This window comes from Fukomys damarensis, unplaced genomic scaffold (assembly GCF_012274545.1).
Source record: "Fukomys damarensis isolate Sample0158 unplaced genomic scaffold, DMR_v1.0_HiC HiC_scaffold_11, whole genome shotgun sequence".
Classification (NCBI taxonomy): domain Eukaryota; kingdom Metazoa; phylum Chordata; class Mammalia; order Rodentia; family Bathyergidae; genus Fukomys; species Fukomys damarensis.
The window spans coordinates 37,205,011-37,225,815 of NW_022900923.1; the positions used below are offsets into that span (position 1 = coordinate 37,205,011).

A 20,805-nucleotide genomic window follows, 5' to 3' on the forward strand; every position below is an offset into this window, starting at 1 on the left:
TGATCTAAAGAGAGCACCTGGTGCAGAGTCTTTAGATGCCTTCCAAAAACCCAATAAATCCTTGAAAGGTGTAAGAGACACTGGGTGGGAACCACTAATTCAGAAGTCATTTTAGAAAAGCTATAACACATAAGCTTATTAGTGCTTCCTAGCTTATAACCAAATCAACACATGAACCCTGAAAGAGGACAAGGGTAAAATTCTCATTTTTATAAGTAAGTTTGAAGTCTGGAGACTAAACATTACACATCCTAGCAACAAATTTGCTAATGAATGGCAGGTCTATTATTTATTACTAATTTAATGTTTTTCTCTTAAAACTTATTCGTCTGGTCATGGAACAGTTGTGCAATGATTTATATAAAATCAACCTAACATGCACACTTTAATCAATAATACAGAAAGAGATAAATACATTCAAGTTATCCCACTTAGACTATCTAAAAAAAAAGATTGGCTACAGTTTCATACAATAATCATTGCTAGCATATTAAAATAAATGGCAGGATAAGATAAAATGCTAAATTGATAAACATATCTTTAGCAAGTGTTAAGTAGGAAGTCAACAAATTTTCAAATACTGCAAAATTTTTTAAATTTTTTATTTAAAAAATTTTTCACTTTGTACTTGTCATATTTAAACTCAAAAAATAAATTCAATTGTCTTGTGGACTTAATGATGGTGATAAATTCAGGTAAGATTTCTAATATGCTTGAATGCAATTATTAATTAGTTAAGGTGTAAATATTTCATTTTTAGAACTTTAACAAAGTAATATGAAAAAAAGTAAAATAAGTATTAACTAAAGGTCACCAAAAGTACTAAAAACAAAAAGTCATGCAATTGAAGATGGAATGCAGGCTTTAAAGCATATTACATTGGAATTTAAGGCAGTTATATTTTTTAAGGTATGATATTAAAATAGTGTTTCTCTTGGCCTCATTCCAAAGAACCATAAAGAAGCAAGTTAAAAGAGTGACAAAATAAAATGCTTACAGGTTTATATCTCAGTGCATCTCTGTAGGATCCAAACAAAGCAGCTTGTGCCCTAAGAAAGGCCCTAGCTACTCCATCACCCGTAGCTGTAGACTGCTTCTTCAGTTTATTTTTCAAGGCCGAGACCTGCATGACAGAGAGGAACAGTTAAATTAACACCTCAGAAATTGGTACAGCGAGGTACGAACCCAATCAGCAGGCAAACCACAGAGTCTGCAGGTCAGCCAAAAATTCATCCTCCTCCCTGATAGCTTATCTTTTTAACTGCGGAGAGCACCTGCTGGTCTGTTAATTGAAATGAAAGCAGGAGACCATAGTAACGTGCTAATGCAAATTGGTTTATGCTTTTTTTCCCAAGGCCTCTTGACATAAATAAGCTTTAATTATTTTACAGTAAACTGCTTGTGAGCCACTTTTCTGCAGATTTTTAGAAAATTACAACATGTGTCTACTTGTTCTGAAGTGAAGCTGGTTGGCTATTGTTCACTTCTGCTATGTAAGGTTATTTGTTATGGGTCCTCTGGGGTTGCTTACTATTATATTTTACTTTTGGAAGCCTCATTTGCATGTGTAATTTTCCAGTCAATACTTTTGTCATTATTAGAAAAAAGAGGGGGAGAAGAGACAAAGTTATTGAGACTATGCCATGAGTGAGGAATTATATTATGCAAATATTACACCCTGTCTCAATTTCACAACATTCTTCTAAGAAAACCACTGATAATTCCATTAATGAATAAAGAAATAGAGGCTCAAAGACTTGCATTAAAATCAGACAGACACACAAGCTTAAATACCTTCATGGCTTCTCTTATATGAAAACCTCAATACATGAATAAAGTGTGAAATAGATAACAGGAAAAAAAAATCAGCATGGACAATGTATCTAAAAGTGTACTTTAATTTAGTATAATTGTCATATGTGTTTTGTATTTTTAGCCTTTTAGTCTGATTGTTAATCTGTATATATGATGATTAACTTTTTAAGGACTTAAAAACAAATGAACCTGATGCTTGCAAAATAAAAGGGGGAGGAGGGAATGGGAAAAAACAGAACTGAGATGTGTTATGTGCATGTACCAGTTTCCTATAATCAATGTAATCATATGTACTGCAAACATGTACTAATAAAAAATTTAAATAAAAAAGACATGTATTAATCTTCCCTATGTAGCTAATAAGAGGCAAATCTAGATATAAACTCAGTCTATCCAGTTCCTTCCACTACCACACTCTGGGTTTGAGTTCAATATCACTGCCTCATAGGCCAGCAACAGGAATAAAGTCCTAATGTCTTTAAATCAAAGAAAAACTTAAGCATTTGCAAAATTTTAAAAAGCGCTTAAATTTATCATAATTTTATATAGATTCATCCTTTAACTTCAAGTGCTATGTACATAGAAAATTGTATTTATAAACTGCCCTTAGATTAATTTTTAAATGACTTCATATTCCTGATATAAACTCTTATTTTTTTCAAGGGGAAGAGATAATACGCTCCTGTGTATGAAATTCACTTCACTATTTCCTTTTCCACAAATATAAAACTGTAGTTTGTATACTTTAAAATGTTATCCCTCACAGATACCTAAAACAGAAACATGAAATTATGTAATAATTCATTTCCTTAAGAAAAAAACAACTTAATGAGACCAACTCTAATTGAATTGTTCTCCTAACACAGCATGTTCTTGTCCATATGAAACTATCAAATAATAAAAGTGTCATTTGGCCTTTACATACATATATGCAAAAGGGAATATTTTTATTTCCTTATACAAGCAGTTCTGACTACTCTTGTAGATGATGACTGTAATTGAAGTGTCAACCTAATTAACAACTAAACTTTGAATAATGCTAATGAGAAATGAACACAGCATCAGAGGAAAGACCTGCTCTACAGGTGATAAACCTGCACAGTAGTGACATTTTCCAATGTAAAGTCACAGTTGCTGTGATCTGATCAAAGAAACAGAACCCCATTGGGTCCAATTATAGCCATAGTTTTGAAAAATTATTGAGTTATGATGTTCATAATCTATGCAGAAAGGCCTTTGCAGTATAGGTCTTCTCCCCATAGCTGTGATCTTTTCAATTTATATCCAAGCTCCATAGATTCAGATAAAAGTTTAAAGCCTAATTCATTTAGCCCACAAAATATATAAACCAGCATTCATTTAAAAGAGTTATTATTAAAATCCAACTTCAATAAATGCACATTTTAAGGCAATCCACACAATTAAACCATAATACAGAAGGACGTAAAAATAAATCTCTACCTTAATGCCTTTTATTCTAGTTTGAAAGTTATTTTTTTCTAAATGCCATAAAAGAAAAAGCAATAGGAATTCATATCTATCTATATAATTTAATTATCAACTCTCCAATAAAATGAATGTTTATTTTTGAAAATATTATTAAAAGCAAATGATTGAAGTTTTTGAAAAAGCTGCTGCAGAAAATAAAAATAATAATTTTAAAATCATGCCTTATATCTGTGCAAAAGAAAATCCTTCAAAGTATACTTTTTAATAAAATAAGAAACTGACAGTTCAGTTCCGCACAAATGAAGTACACAATATTCTTAGCACAGTCATAACACAGGCTCACAGATGATAGCAGCAAGTCCAATCACTTTTCAGTCTTTGCTAGACCACATTCTTGACTGTGTAACTGCTGCTTGAGTCATCCAGGAGTATGAACCACGCTGTCTCAGCCACTTCCTGACCAAATCATTAGTGTGTGCCCTTCCTTTCCGAAGGCAGCAGTCAGTGATAGCTTCTGAGCTCCTCTTGGATATGTAGAAAGTAGGAAAAAAAGGGAAAGATCTTGTCCTAGAATTGTGCTGTCCAAAAAGGCAGCTGCTGGATACATGAGCAAATGAAATGTGCCTCACCCAAATTCAGATTTGCTCTAAGTGTAAAACAAACATTGCATTTAGAAGACAGTACAGAAAAAAACTCACAAATAATTTTATATTGATAACATTTTAAAACAATACTGTGAGTACACAGTTAAGTAAAATATATCATTAAAGATAATTTCACCCATTTCTTTTAACTTTTTTAATGAGACTACTAGAAGCCATATTTCTACTGAACAGTGCTATTCTACACAAACATATTATTTAATTTCATACAGATACTAAACAGTGAGAAATGTGGTTATTTTTCCTTTGCCTATTTCTATATTATTTCAATTTATACAAACTATACCAGAGTGTTTTTCAATGACCTATTCCAGGCTACAACTGTGAGTCAATTTCACGTTGTTCCTGTTTTCAGAGACTAGAAGAGCAGCTGAGTTAACTGTTTTTATATGTAAAAATGAATGCTCAAAATGAGTCTGTAAAAATGTTTTCGATATAAGGATATCAATCTAATAGGAAGCGACTGTGTCCACCTTGTTGCTTCCCCGGCCCTTGGGTCACTGGAGTAAATTATCACCGGTTACCACTGCCCTCTGCAGTGCTGATTAGCTTTAGCAGTTTGTATCTATAAAAAGAGGTCTCTTTATACCTCACCGATACCTGGTCCACTTTAATTTCCACATTCAGGTATAAAATAAGTATAAAATAAATGCACATCTTCCCATGGGATTTTAAAGCTTAATCTCTCCCTCATCTCTGAGTTTAGAAAGCACTTGGAACCTTAGTTACACGGCTAGTGTAACACAATCCTCCTGATACTGAGGAGTAGCCACTGTTTTCTCTTTTTAAGAAAGTAAGCTAGTCCCAATCTCCAACTGCTAAAGATTCCTTGAAAACTGACACTATATTTTATTGTTTCTACAAAGTTTTCAGTCCATAAATAATTTTTAGTCTAGTTTAGTATTTATGTTGTACCAAAAGTTAAACAGTTAAAATAACTTCAGAAATAAACATCATTTCACTGCTCTTATCAAGTGTTTAAATTCCTCTCATGAAATGAGAATTTGGGCTGCTAAGCTAAGTCCACAGAAGGAATTATAACTGCACTCGGCACAGTGGGAGCCTGCTGAGCATGAATAATATTACTGCAAGTTCCCCACTTCTACCCTCTTAGCACCGAAGTGACTTTGAATAAAAGGAGGGAATTACATGAGCAAACAGAGTAAACAGGTATAAATTAAGAGTCCGAGCCAGCCATGTGGCACAGTCTAAGTAATGAAGTAATAACGCAAACCAGGCAAGTCAGAAAAGCAAAGTGTATAAAGGGGCTGTTTTTCAGAGGAATAACACATTTTTCTCTTAATAGATGACTTCTTGATCCATCTTTGCAGGAATAATAAATAAGTGCTATACCTAAAATATTTAATTTCATTTCTAGAATCACAAAGACAAACATCATAGTAAGAAGGAAAGGATAAAAATAATTGTTAAAATATTTAGGTAGCCTATACACCTTAAAACATCCCTTAACGTTTGCTGCATCAGTACATGTTTGCAGTCACTATACATAATGATTACAGTCACTCTGGGGAGTTGGAAGATGTGCATAGCACCTTTCAATTCTTTTTGTCTTCTAACCTTCCATCCTTCCTTTCTCCTTACATCTCTTGGTCCTCTTCACATCTCAAAAATCCCTGTTTCCATGTTTTTCTTTCTATTCTTTTTCTTAATCCCTTTCACTCCCCCTCTCAATATCTTGTTCCCTTTCTCAGTTGAATATCTCTTCCCAATTCCCAGTATCTATCTTTTATTTTGTTCTTTATTTATATTTTGGGTTTCTCATGTAAGAGAAACCATATAGTATTTAAGCTTGTGTGTCTAACTTATTTCACTTAATATAATGGTCTCAGGCTGCATCCATTTTCCTACAAATGATTCAAGTTTATTTTTTGTTTTTGTATTGGGGATCAAACTCAAGTCCTTGTGCTTGCAAGGCAGGTGGTGCAAACACTGAGCTAAATCCCGGTCCCAAGTTTGTTGTTCTTTATGGCGGAGTAGTACTCCATTGTATATAAACAGCATATTTTCTTTATCCATTGATCTGTTGATGAGCAAACGGGCTGTTTCCAAGATTTAGTATTATAAATTGTGCTGCTACAAGCATGGGTATCCATATATCATTGTAATATGATAACTTTAACTCTTATGTCAATAAATACATGAACAAATGTTCAATATTACTGGTCACTAGAGAAATGCAAATTAAAACAATACTGAGATTCCATCTTGCTCCAGGAAGAAAGGCTACTGCCACCAAGAAATCGAATAACAACAAATGATGGTGAGGCTGACAGGAAAACGGAACCCTTCCACATTCTTGGTGGGAATATAAACTAGTGCAACTACAATGGAAGTCAGTATGGAGATTCCGCAAAACACTAAAACTAGAAATTCCATTCAACCACATAGTGTTTTTCAGTCTCTTTTTATAAAACTAAACTATGCTTTAAAAATTACATACATTTAGAAAATTTAATTTCAAATGATCATCTGCTTTAGAATAAAGGCATAAATTTGACTTCTATTCTTGTGAGACAAGTTTATCACATGAATTAGGTATTCAATTCCTACACTTTTTAACCTAATGTTCAGTTTAAAAACAAAATTAATGATTTTCTCATTACGTATTAATTTTCTAACAAGGTTCCCTTCGAGGATTAAAATAGTAAACTTTAACATTTATTTAATGAAAAGCATATGGCATAGTTTTCTGTAAAGGTTATCATTACAGCGCCTCTGTATATTTAAATTATGTAGTAAATGCTACTTAATATGGCATCATCTATACCTATTTCCAGACAGAAGTGTCTTAATATTTTTTAAAAATTGCTCTTATCCTCCCCTGCTATAGTTCGGATCTGAAATGTCCTATGCCTTACAGGTTAAGTCCCCAGCCTGCACTGGTACTGAAAGGTGGTAGCACGGTCCTTAAGTGGTGGGGCCTACGTCACAGAACTTAGGTCGCAGAGACAGGCGCTTGAAGGGGAGAGTGTGGCCCTGGCTCCTTCCTGTTTGTCTCTGCCTCCGAGCTGCCATAGAATGAACGGCTTCCTCTGCCAAGTGCTCCCACCATAGTAGACCACCTTGCTACAGACCCAGAAGCAACAGAGCCAGCCAACCACAGATTGAAGCCTCTGAAACTGTGAGTCCAAATCAACCTTTCCTCCTTATAAGTTGTCTAACTTATTTTGTCACAGTAACAGAAACCTACCATCCACCTCAATCCCAACACAGCAGTGTCACTTCTATCTGTCAGCTGCTCTAACAGAACACTGCATGTCCTCCCCAGCCTTCTCCACCCCCCCATATGTAATAATGCACCGAGGCCTTCTCTGATTCACACTCCGGATCTGTCTGCTTTTCTCTGAGTCCTTGGTGTTAGCAGGTTCAAATAACTAGTGTCTCTTACTGTGACTACTGAAATGATCTACTAATCACGTTTCTTACTTAATTTCTTAAACCCAGGAATCTTTAGGACCCAGAATTCAAGATACTTTTCTAGTGCAAAGTAAACACTATTCCTCTGCATGAAATCTTCACTGAAATGTGAATACTATTTGGAATACTACTTGGTCTCAAATAAACAAGAAATCATGTCATTTTTTAGGAACATGGATGAGCCTGGACCATAATGTTAAGTGAAATCAATCAGCTACAGAAAGTTAAATGTCAATGGTGTCTCTTTTATTAGAAACCTAAAACATAAACAAATAAATGAGTAAAATAAGAGATTCTAGGAAACACAAAGGCAGACTTATTAGAGATGGACAAGGAATTGGGGGAGAGGGCAGGAGGGTTGAAAGGACGATGGGTAGACAGATTGAAAATGATCAATATATGCTATGTATGAGTACCATTTCTTCAAAAGAAGTGAACTATAATGTACTCCAAACACGAAAAAAGAAACTTCATTGAATTTTCTATAAAATTCAAAATTTAAAGAACTACAGGTCTTTTATGATCATCCCTGGTACCTTTCTCTTTTATTCATCATACTACAGAGAGAGGCTTTTCTCTTTCTTGAATTCACCAACCTCTTCCCCAAAGCACAACCTCTGCACATGCTTTTCCTCCTTCTACTTCTCCTACTTCTCTGTACACTTAAATTATGTAGTAAATGCTAATTAATATGGATTTACTTGTACTTAATATTCTAGCCACTTATGCAGAAAGATATTCCTAACACAATGAGCTTCAATGTACATAAAAGGCTGACCTAAGTTTGTGAACTAGCAAGAATAACATCTCAGCTTAGCTGGTATTACTTTTACTTTGGCATACCAGTAGCTGAAAAGCTATCAGTCCACGAGCATCTACTCTCCCTTTCTTTGGTAACAGAAATCTCAAGTTTTGACTGGCACATTGTTAACCTAGCTATTTCTCAATACCCACTATGAGTTGGTGTGGCCACATGGCTGGGTTCAGACAAATGGAATATGAACTGAGGAATGACTCTTTTCAGGCTCTTTCCTAGAAAGAGGTGAGTACCCTCCCCTAACTTCTCCTTTTCTCCAGGGGCAAGAGAGACAAAGAGCAGAGGACAGCTAGCTACCTTAAACCTGGAGGTGGATGCCTAGTGTTGAGGGTGATATTTGTCCCACACTTCTGGACAACGTTTCCCCTTAATTATTACACAATAGAAAAATAAATTTCTCATTAAATCTAAGAGTTCATGTTTAGGCCTCTCTTGTTATAGCAGCTTAGACTGTGCCCTGATTAAGACATCACGTAAAAGGCAAACAAACAGTTCAAAAGGATACATGAGACATATGAAATAAGAATAGGGACCAAGCCTCTGTTTCTCATGCCTAAAATCTTACCTTCAGTCCAAATGACATAGCATCTAGGTCCTGCCAGGCCAACGAAAAAAAAAAGAATCCTCAGGTTTACAGACTTTACTACTATGCTAGACAAGAACACTTGAGCGCTCAACAACCTATGCAGTACTGAAGAAGACAACTCCTCACTACACCATAGAGGTACACACTCTACTTTCCATGCATCAGTGAGCCCAGAACAGGCTCAGGCTACTTATCACACCCTTTACGGAAATTCGGCTTGCCTTGTTACTCTCTTCCATGACATCTTATTCCTTTTAGAAAATAATGTCTCAACTTAATCCTAGATGTGTATTTACTAACACAATGTTAAGAGCTATGAAACGAGAGTCTGTGTTTTCTCATTCGCCACTACCTCCCAAGCTTTGACCACAATAAAGGCACACAGTAGATGCTTCGTAAGAAATTTGTTCAATGAGTGAATGAGTGAATAAGTGAACAAATTAATAACCTGTTCCCAGAAGACTTTTACATTTATACCTTGAGTTTAGTCAAGCAGAATATCTGTGGTGGACACCAAAAACAGTTCGTTTGAAGTTCACCAAGTTATGATATTGGCAAAACTTGGAAACAGGTATTGTGACAGTGCTCTCAATATTACATACACAGAAGGTTTTTTGTATATAGAAAAGTCAAGAATTCATAGGGCTAGAATAAATTGGAAATAATTTTAAAAGCTAAAACTCAAGGTTTGTCCTTTTAAAATTTACTGGCAGTGTGCTCACTTCGGCAGCAATATACTAAAAATTACTGGCACAAAGGAAAGAGACAAGGATACTATTAAAATAGCAAACTATGGAAAGGGGTGGATTAAAAGAAGACTAAGTATAGGGCCGGTGGTTTAGCTCAGTGGTTCCGCAGCCTGCTAAGAAAAAAAAAAAAAAAAAAAAAAAAGACCAGGCAATTTAGAAATGAAAAGCTATGAGGAAGCAAAAGGACTTCATAAGCACTTAAAAATCACTAAATGAAACAAACAATAAATCACCTTCGGAAACGATAAAAGTACAGACACATAAAGGAAGGAATTATTCAGTTGCTCGCAATTAACAAAGATCTTTCAAATGTTTGGCAGCACATTTAAAGTTGTGGGGTTGTTTCGTTTTTACATTTAAGGTTTGCATTTTTTAAAAATACAGTATACACCAGCAAAATACTAGAGAAATAATTAAATCTCTAATATTTTATCCACAAACAAAAAATCTATTCTGTAAATAATCACATCTCTGAAAACAAACACTTAAAAACAATGCATTTCCACAGATACTCAATTAGTGTGAGGATGTATGATGATTGCCCTTTTCTAGACACAGGAAATAAAAGGCTGTACTCAGTCAAAAAAATATTTGTTTATTTTTGCAATTGGGACTTTTAAAAAGTCAGTACGTTCGTGATGCGTAACACACTCATCACGGGGACCTGGCACACGTAAGCACTGATCTTAGTCCATTTACTTCCCCTTTCCCTCCCTTCATCCCCCTTCCCTCCATCCCAAACCCCTTCCCATCCACAACAGATCTACCTCCTTGCTTCCTATCAGCTGTCAAAAAGTTATTTAAACGTGCTTCTAAGTTTCTTCTTTTTCTTAAATAGAGTATTGGTACATTTTAGGTACACAGTATAGTTACACTCATCTTTGGGATCCTGTACCTCTACATGACTGGTCTTGGTTCTCATTTGTTCCCCTTGTCCCTGCCCTCCCTCACCCCCTCCTCCCCTCCCCATTTACAAATGCTTTATTTCCATCTTTTCGTTTTCTCACATTTTTTTCTTTTCCCTTATTACCTTTCCCCTACCCTTCCCACTTTCCCTACACCTTTAGCCCCTTTCTTCCTATTTCACAAAGTGAAATAAATAAGTCACACATGTGTAAATACCGAATAGTTTCTCTGGTGTGAAAAACTATAATAGTACTCAAGATGCTAATGAGATAATTGGCAATGTGAACTAAGTTTCCTCTTTTCATTATGATGAAAGTCAAATAAAAATACCCTTATAAAATATTCTGGGAGATAACTGTAAACAGAGAATTTTAAAAGAAAATTTGTATTACAAAAGATAAAATAAGTGCAATCTTATTTCCCTTTCACAACCACTTACTGAATGTCTACCAACAGTCGGTATTACGATTTGCTGCATGAAGGCTGTGTGGTGGGGGCAGTGCACAGCCAGATGCCCGAATCCTAACAGCAACAAACCCAGAAGGAAATCATCTGCGCAGGACTACACTGCTCTAGGGATAAACTGAATGCACAATTTGTTCCCCGAAGTCTGCCCTAAAAACTAAATAAAATGGATTGCAAACTTTGCTATACGCTGGATAAAATTGTATTATTTTTCTAACACGGCCATCCTAGAAATTTGTTAGGGACCTCACTTATCATTAGACACTACAGGATCATGGCAGACTGTAGCAAACCTGGAACTAATAAAATTTTCTCAGGGGCCTTTTTATTCTTTATAACACATATTATGACATTTAACATGGTGAACTTTCATTTTAGATTAGAGGAAATATTCAGGGAACTAAATATATCCATTGACAATTTGCATGGCTTAAGAATTTGGTTTATATTCTTTAATTTTTAAAAAGTTGATTGAATTCTTTTCAAAACACATTCCTAATAAGCTCACTTGATTGTAGGTATCTAAAAAATCTTATGTAAAGTCAAAATTCTACGGGTTTTCTCCCATTTTTTAAGCTTATATAATTTTGGTGATTTGAAGTAATTTGTGCTCTTCATTTCACAGTGAAATCACTAACATATTCCTTCATATAATACTTGAAAGGTTCACTAAAACATGCATAGCATTTTCAATAAGACTTTCTAATGTTTTAGTATTTAAAAATGCTTTATAGCAAACATTATCTTATTAAATACTGTGATCTACAGTGAACTGTATTCCTAAATATGATACATTTTGAATACATACTAAAAAAAATAGAAAATTCTTTTCAAATAATATTATGTACAAAATGAAGATGAAATTTTAAACACAGTGGTGATAATTTAAATCAAATACATCATGCTGCTATTTCCTTAACAAGATTATAATGGCAAATAAGTTTCTACACTAAATTTTTTTGTTTGTTTGTTTGTTTGTTTTTTGAGACCGGGTCTCACTATGAAGTTGAGACTGACCTGGAATTCACTATGTAGCCCAGGCTGGTCTCGAACTCACAGCAATCCTCCTGCCTCAGCCTCCCAACTGCTGGGATTACAGGTGTGCACCACCATGCCTGGCTTACACTAAATTTTAAATGTTGCTATACTATATAGCAGATTTATATGACAGGGACCATAGTTTAGTGTTGGGGCATAGGTTTGAGACTAATGTGTATGAACTAAAGTTTTAATTATACTAATAGCAACGTATTTTCTGTGTCTTGATTTTCTTATCTAAAAGAGGGATAAGCATTGGGACCTATTTCAGAATATGTTATTTTAAAAAATCTAATGAGTTAAAGTTATTTAAAGACAGTTAAGCACTGAGTTACTTTGTGTTTACTTTAACATACATGTGAGGATAGATTTCCTGAATACTGTTATAGAATTCTACTTACAGGTTTAATTTCCAGTAAGTGGATTATCCTATTTATTATTTTTAAAAATGGAAAATGTTAATGATGATAAAAATTCAGATGAGCAGTAATACCTCAGAAGTACTTTTTAAATTACTATGTAATCAAGAGTAAATTTGTGTATATATTTGGAATGGGAAGTTTCAATAGTCTGTTTTCTTAAAATGAACATCTGAGGTTTCAAATGTTACATTTAATTCAAGTGGTTCTTTATTCCCCTTCTTTATAAACATACCAAAACACTATGTGATTAACATTTACTTAGCCCTAAAATCTATTTTACTTCAAATCGTTCAAACTACATGTTTGAAGATGTCTTTACATAGCCAGTAAAATTACAGTCAAATATATTCACACACAAAAACAGAAGTATATTTTAATGCATCTACTACTTTTAAATGTTATATAATGTAATCATCAATATCACTAAAACTTCTAATAAAAATATTTATTTGTTTTAATAATACAAATCTATAGTGAAATGATGAAATCAACAAACTAGTGTTCTTGTCAGAAGACAGGAAGAGATTTTTTTCCCCCCTCCCTAAAGGAAAACAAAGGATTCTTGAAAGCTTCGCCCTGATTTATTTTTCCAATTTTAAATACCTTAAGAGTAGCGGAACTGCTACTGGCCTGGTAGTATTTCTAACAGTCAATAAATCTAAAATATTATGTGTGAATATCGGAATGAAGCCATTAAGAAGATTACAGCATGCAACACAGCAGAGGGTCCACAGGAAAAAAGAACTAGTAATTCAGGACAACTGTGACCGATGACCTCCGGACAGCCAAGACCACTGGACAAGGTGACGCAGTAATAGAGTGCACATGCCTAGAGAGTCATCTAGCCTGTAAGCATAATTTAAATGCTTCGGCGGATGATTTTAAAGGGCCCTTCATTTAAATCTCAGTTAACTTATTAAACAATGAAACAATACCAATAGCAATATTTCTCAGCACTGCAGTGTGCGTTATTGACTCAAATCACACACAAAACTTCAATAAGGTCATTTGTGATTTTAACACATCTCATTTAAAATATTTGCCATTTTTACAAACACGCTGTGGTACTTCATTATATTTCTTCCAGAACAATAAGAGACAGCCTTGGAAAACTGATGAGAAAGCTAAATTTATTGCAGATGAATTGAAAAATCACCTATTTTTAGAATACTTACTATAATTTTAAAACATCTCATACTTTTAACAAAAATATGAACTCCATCTCTGAGACAGATTTGCTCAGTATTCATATTTGAATATATGTCTGTGGTCTTCAATTTCAAGCATCTACATAATCAATCTACGTTATGTTTCAATGTTTCTTTTTACCTAATTTTTAAATATCCCAGCTATGCTTACTTAGACATTGCTTATGGCTAAACTACATGATCTCTTCTGTCATTTTATGTATTTAAATTTATGTTTTGTGAATAGCGTTTAACTCTCTCACATATTTAAATAATTGTCTTATGTACCAAGTTAATCTTACAATACTTTTGAATTTAAAAATTACCAAACAAAAAAATCCCTTTCTTGAAGCTGACTATAAACTTTTAACATCATATAGAAAAAAGCTGAATTTCTCTTTTTATTTCTTATTTATTTTTAATAATCCTTTCTCAAGGCACTAACAGCACGAAACACACATAAGAAAATATTCTTAAAAGTTGGGATGCTATTTTCATAATTATTTCTCTATGCAGAATACTTTGAGAGATTTCTAAATGAATAATCATTTCTAGCAGTTTCTGCACAATTTTAGAAGGAGGCAGTCTAGCTATAATGAACTAAAAAGAGAATACAGTAATTGTTCATTTGCCTGAGTTTGTGTTTGTTCATACCTAGCATAAATTTTTCTAAAGCAAGATAAAGCAGTTCAGTTTAATGTACTTCAAGGTCAAGAAGTATTTAGGGTATTTATGGGCACAAATAACCTTTTACTTTGAAATCATATTTTATCATTAGCCATAAGAACAATCAAGGCTAGTATTGCTGTATGTTTTTGAAATTGAGACTTTTAAATTCACTTTCTCAAACTCTTTAATGATGAATTTCAGGGTACTTGTAATACAATGAAAAATATATTTAGAGGGTTTTGAAATCCCCTACTTTTAGCATTCATTTAAGAAATGGATGCTTTTATTTTTTAAAGAGAGCTATTTTAGTTTAGAACTATTATATAGATGTATTTATGTAGTCATTAAATACACTATTTACAGAAATATAACTAGTTTGCACTTCTGCCTATACCAAAGAAAATTAAGGCAAAAAATGTATTTTTGCAACTAACATGAAATCCAGTCCCATTATGAGCTAGAGACACACACGCGTCCACACGCATGCACGCACACACACAAACCCTTTGCAAGATCAAAGACCAAAAGAGAACTGGCACTTAATTTATCAGCCTTTACAGACAAAAGAGTTTTCGTCATTTCAAAAGGATCAGATGTCTTTTATGACAAACTGGGTTTGCAGTTTAATTTACAAATAGAATTCTAAGTAAGCAGTCTTTGCTCTGCCAAGCAAATGACAAACAGTGTAGGTTTTCATTCTTGCAGCCCTCAGCAGGATAGAAAAGATTAAAATAAAACTGAAATAATTTAGAGAAAACAAATAAATGTTTCAGAAAGTTGAGGGAGATCAAAGCCAGAATTTTCTGACCCCAACTGTACAAGCATTTCTTATTATATTGACCAGTGCCATCAGATCATTAATTAAAAGGAAAAGCGCTGGCAGGTGGCAGGGAAGCAAAAGCCGATAATTGGCCCCCTTCTTCTTCTTGCCTTCAAAAACTCTCTCATTCTTTTGCAAGACATGCCACCAGGCAGACAGAAATGCCTACTTTGTAATATAATGATTAAGATGAGATGAAGAGACTTACGTTTAAAGAAACTCTGCCTAATGAATGCATCTAGCTTTTTAATTATGATCCTACTTTTACAATAAGGAATGTGATGTTCCATTCAACATCCCCTCCATTGCCAAAAGGCAAAAATATTAAAAATAGAACCTATATTGATTCCTCTCACACCTCTTGCACATACACAACCCTTTTATTTCAAATGAAAGTAGGAAAAATAGCTGTTAGAAACTCAAGGGTCCGTGAGAAAATATATTATGTTTGCCAAAAAGCCTTCAGACTTACCACATCAATTGGTAGGTTGTTCAAGTCATTAAATGGTGATTCTAAAGTGTTTGTATCAACATTTAACATAACCACATCTTCCAATGATTTATTTTTCACTCTCTGTTCAAAAAACACAATTATAAAAAATTTTTATTATTCATAAAATTATTTCCCTTAGAAGACTAAAAGCTTGGAAACACAAAAATTATGTGAACACACAAAGTTTGTGAAAATAAACTTGAAAATAAATTTGACATTATAAAAATATAAACAGTTTTAGCTTGATTATAATCCACTCAAAAAGATTTGACAAAATTGTCAAAAATAGAACATTTGTTAATCTGATTCTGAATTGAATTAATTTAGCTACCAAAGAGATAGCACAACCAAGACTTATAATAAAGTAGGCACTTTTGCACCAAAGTGTAAAAAATTGGAGGCTTTAAAATTTGTCAGTTCAATACCAATCCTATGATACAAGAATTTGTGCCCAGCTCTACACCCAATTTTAGCATAAGTCATACTGCAAGGACAACATAATCCAATAATCATACTGAAGTATTTAACTATATTTTAAATGAATAGATGAGGAGGATGAAAAGTGGAATAAGAGGAAAGAAAGAGAGGGTAGTAATATGGAATTTATTATCAGCAATATTCTCCCATAAATTTCAATGTAAATAATTAAATTTAATAGTCTATTAGATTGACTCTCTTGCCTTACATATTTGAAAACACAGTCAAAACAAAGAATCTCACTTTGTCCACAAATTTTAATTTTATCAAATTTTTCATTTTTAAATAAAGAAAATATGGTTAATTGTCCTTTTAAATTAGCATATACTTAAACTATTGAATTACTTTAATCTCATTTAAAATATATCAAATAGTATTATTCCTCAGTGATAAGCAATGTTTTCTTAATGGATCATATCCATGAATTTAGAAATCTATAACTGTACAGGTCAGTAAGTAATAGATCAATAACTAGTTTAATGCAATATTTGTAAAGTGTCTTCACAGAATAATAGTTATTCCTAAATATCATGAAATACTTTAAATCTTAAAGTGACTCATCTAATTATTTTGTATTAATTAAAGTTTCTCTGATCCATTCACAATTTTAGATTTCTTCATATTTGGAGGAATGTTAAATTTTCTAAGGAAATGATAATCTATGAAAGGGAATTTCTATGTTTTAAGAAATAACTATGTACCATGAAGATAGGAGGAAAACAATGATTCTAAAAATCTATCTTATAGAAAACATTGTAATTATTGTAAAGTAAGATTTAAAAAGACTGCTACTTCTAAGACATTAGAAGAAAATCATTGCTAGTGATACTTTTAATAGTACTGCAAAAACTTGTAAATATATTCATTTACTTTCTATGTATATACATATGTAAAAACATGTAAGTATATAAACCTGAGGTTATATATAAATTAACTAATATAACTACAAGAATAATATATTTTAAAAGCAAAATTATACCTACACTAATGGCGTTTTATGGGATAAGTATGTCATAACTACAATATCTTCCTATTTAAGTTGTCTTTATATAAGAAACTATAAAGATAATTCAGGAGCTTGTTATATGTTTAAGGGAACACATGAATTCAGCTAAATAGCCAGGATTAAAAGCTATGTGCACACAAGGTTTTTAGTGGTGATACTAGCATTAAAGTCTAAATAAATTGGTATTCATATGAAATGTGTTTTGTTTTTCAAAATTGCTTCCAGTTTTATAGTTAGATAATATCTGAATATTAAATTTTGTTCAAAGCATAATTCAATAAGAATAGAAAAACATTCATTTCTAATTACTAGACTGGGAGCACCCTAATATTAGAGCTCATCAGCAAAAAAGGGGGGAAAAAGCGTATACAATTTATTATCAGTATCTTATCTATTTTTCTTTCAAAATTAAGCTTTTGATATTTTTTTCAAAATACACATGGAACGTCACAAATGGCACCCCCTTTCCCTGTCTCATAGTTCTGAATCTCCGTTCTTTATATGTTGTTATGAGATTAAAATTAAATATGACAGAATATGAAAAAATAGCCTTCTTTTCTTCAAAAATAAGAAAATATCATTGTACACAGACTGAAAGGCTTATTAAGAACAACAGTAAGATGCTAGAATTAGCAACTCCTTTCTCTCTGTATTCAACCTTCCATATGTTCTGGGTACAAACACATTAAGCTCACTGATGCAAAGAAATGATACAGTCAGTGGCAACAATCATGTGAACTTAAAAAACTGGGCCGACATTTCATTTAGAATCCTTTGTATATTAAAACAAAAAAGCATGAACCTCATATTTGTAGCTTCTATTAATTTATTCTTAATCACCTATATGCCTTAGTCTTCTTGAGTTCATCCCTAAAGTAGAGCTTTCAGGGAGAACAAAATGTCCTCTTCCTTTATTTTGAAAGCAAATTTATATTTTTTAAAGATATTCCTCATCATCCATTATTTACAATTCACAAAAATAAACGAAAGGAAGATTTCAAAGAAGACTGGAACAACTACACTTGTTAGTGTTTATAGAACTAATAATGAGAGATACGAGAGGGAGGACAGAGAAATGGGAATTAAAAGGATCAAAATGTACCTGTATGTTTACCAATTCCACATGATGAATACAGTCATTATGTACCAATAACATATAGTAATAAAAACTTTAATGACAATAAAAGTAATGTTTAAAAAAACTGATGTTGAGGGCCAGCAACTTAATTTGGTGGCACTATGCCTGCCTCACAAGCGCAAGGTCCTGAGTTCAATCGCTGGTACCAAAAACATTGATGTTGAAATTTTCTTAGCCATGAGAAAGAATAAAATATTTTTATTCTTCCTAGAAAAAAATTAGCTGTAAACTGCCAAACAATGTAAATAAATTGCTGAGCTCTACTCGATATATTAACTAAGTAGTTCCATCCATATTTTAAGAAGATATTTATTATAAGATTAAAAAGCACAAAAGATAGAGATCTCAGTTCAAAAAACCTATCTAGTAATAAGAATGGAACTGCAGAATATTATCTTGTAACGCGTTAAGAAGAAAGTTACTAAATGATACCCACTCAGTTTAAAGAAATTCCTAAGTGACAAGTATAGCATCCCATTCACTATTAAACCAGATGAACCAATAACCCAACTATTACGATCAAGACCTATTATGTAAAGGTACAGAATTCCAATGATGAATGTAATTGTATTGTATACCTAGATTGTACCAATAACCTCAATAAAAAGAAAAAAAAACATACTTGGATAAGTCTGGGTTATAAAAAGTACAGCGTTTCAGCCAAGCTATTATGACAATTTAAAATTTCCCCAACTTTACTTTCAAAAATTCCTAAATGTGCTCCTTAAAAAAGTAGTACTGGATGGATTTCTCTATAAGTAGCCAATAAATATGTGATAAATGCAATTAAATACTTAAAATATTCTACCCCTTTCTATAGATGCTTAGAAAAACCAAATTATTTCTTTTAAAAGTCAGTGTAAAATTGTTACACATATGTAAATACGTATCCCCCACTATAACACTAAGAGGTACTACCAAAAGTTTTAAGTATTTTCTACTTCTATAAGTACCTTATAAAAATATGTATCTTAGCATACACAGTAAATGTAGCTATGTACTACCATAATATAAAAGTCAAATTTTATGACTTTCAAAAAAAATTCAACCGTACACATTTTAAATTTATATGAAGTCCAACAACTAATTGATAAAATGACAGTGATGTATGTATTGCATGGTCTAACAATGTATCAAATACCTATTTGTTCATGCTTCATTTCATATATTTTATGCTTTCACTATAAATACTTTGGCTTATAAAAAGTAAGTTTCCTCGGGACAGAGATTTAGCTCAGTGGCACCATGCCTGCCTTGTAAGTGCAAGGTCCTGAGTTCGATCCCCTGCACGCCCCCCCAAAAAGTTTCCTTTAAAAAATGAATAAAATACAAGGAGTCCTAAAGTTATTCAACATAGACTTCAATATGAAAAACAAAACAAAATCACTTAAAAAGTCATTAAAATATATTCTATATTAATGATGAAACAAAAATATTGCCCTAGTATTTTGCAAAAAAAAAAAAAAACATGTCTGAAATTACAGCACAGGTAGAATTCTATAACCTAATTCTTTCTCAGGGACATGAGTCGAAATATTATCCTAAGGGGTTTTAAAATATATTATATCAATACTTCAATAAAGGATCAATGATGCACACAATGTCAGAAACTAATAAGAAAACCACCCTAACCCAGAACTTGCTTATTAAAAATTTTGTCAAATGGTTTCTCTGCACAATCAGCAAAAAGACAAATGCATATGAGTAAAACAAAGCCAGCCAGCATAATGCCACTCAATTGATCCAGATCTTCTGCTTTAATACAAGTCTTTTGTTTACTTTTTAGATGTTAATCTTACAAGACATTCTGTCTGGTAGTCTCACTGATTTCAAGTTTAAGATGCTTCAAGTTCAAGGATTTCCAGCAAAATGATAACTTTGACAAAAATTATTTTAGAACCATGTGATAAAAATGGAAAAAATTACTAAATTTTACATTCTCCAATAGGACTGAAAATTAAAACAACAAAAAAACTATATTCTAATTAAAAAGTGGGATAAAATTATGCTTTAAAAAAGCTCCTGAATAAGAAAAATAATGAAATCTATAAAATGAAAATGTTCCATTTTGCAAATCTTATGTAAACTTTGATTTTCATAATATAGTACTGAAAAAGAGAAATAAGAAATCTCAAGTTGCCATAAAGAAAAGTGGTTTATCAAGGATTAAAACTCATAGTAGTTAATACTTACCATATGATTTCTACCAAACATAATTATTTTCATGGGCTTCTTGCTATAAAAAATGATTATTTATATACTAATTAAAATTAAATTATTTAAATTTTACCTTTTGAAAATGACTAAGTACATCCTAAATATGAAATTTATCACTGCTTATTATAGAATTGATAGTCTTCAAACAAAACTGTTTGAAGTGTTGTTTTTTAATGTATCAATTTTATTATCTCATTGTCTCAAAAATACTCACCTCTAAGAGGCTGGAGTGTATTCCGACCAGGTATGGCATTGGGGCACTAAATCAAAATATAAATAAATATTTATAGATTCATATAGTTCATTAAAAGTGAAGTAATAAGTTGCTTAAATACTTAAAAATTAAATTTATTAAAGGCTCAGTTCCAGCATAGTACATAATAGATATTCAAAATTATAAATATTCAAACAGGTAGTCAAATTTAATCCTAGAGGCCATTACTATACTTAC

General features: G+C 32.5%; 1 protein-coding gene across 1 annotated transcript in view; it reads right to left on the bottom strand.

The window, feature by feature from the left end:
* Positions 1 to 20,805, bottom strand: part of Dennd1b (DENN domain containing 1B) — a 218,564-nt gene that overhangs the window by 67,059 nt on the left and 130,700 nt on the right. Inside the window, exons 12-14 of the mRNA XM_010635412.2 lie at positions 20,569 to 20,614; positions 15,496 to 15,597; positions 998 to 1,123 (exon numbers count right to left, since the gene is read on the bottom strand). Coding sequence (XP_010633714.1) covers positions 998 to 1,123; positions 15,496 to 15,597; positions 20,569 to 20,614 — 274 coding nt within the window. The remainder of the gene's footprint in view (positions 1 to 997; positions 1,124 to 15,495; positions 15,598 to 20,568; positions 20,615 to 20,805) is intronic.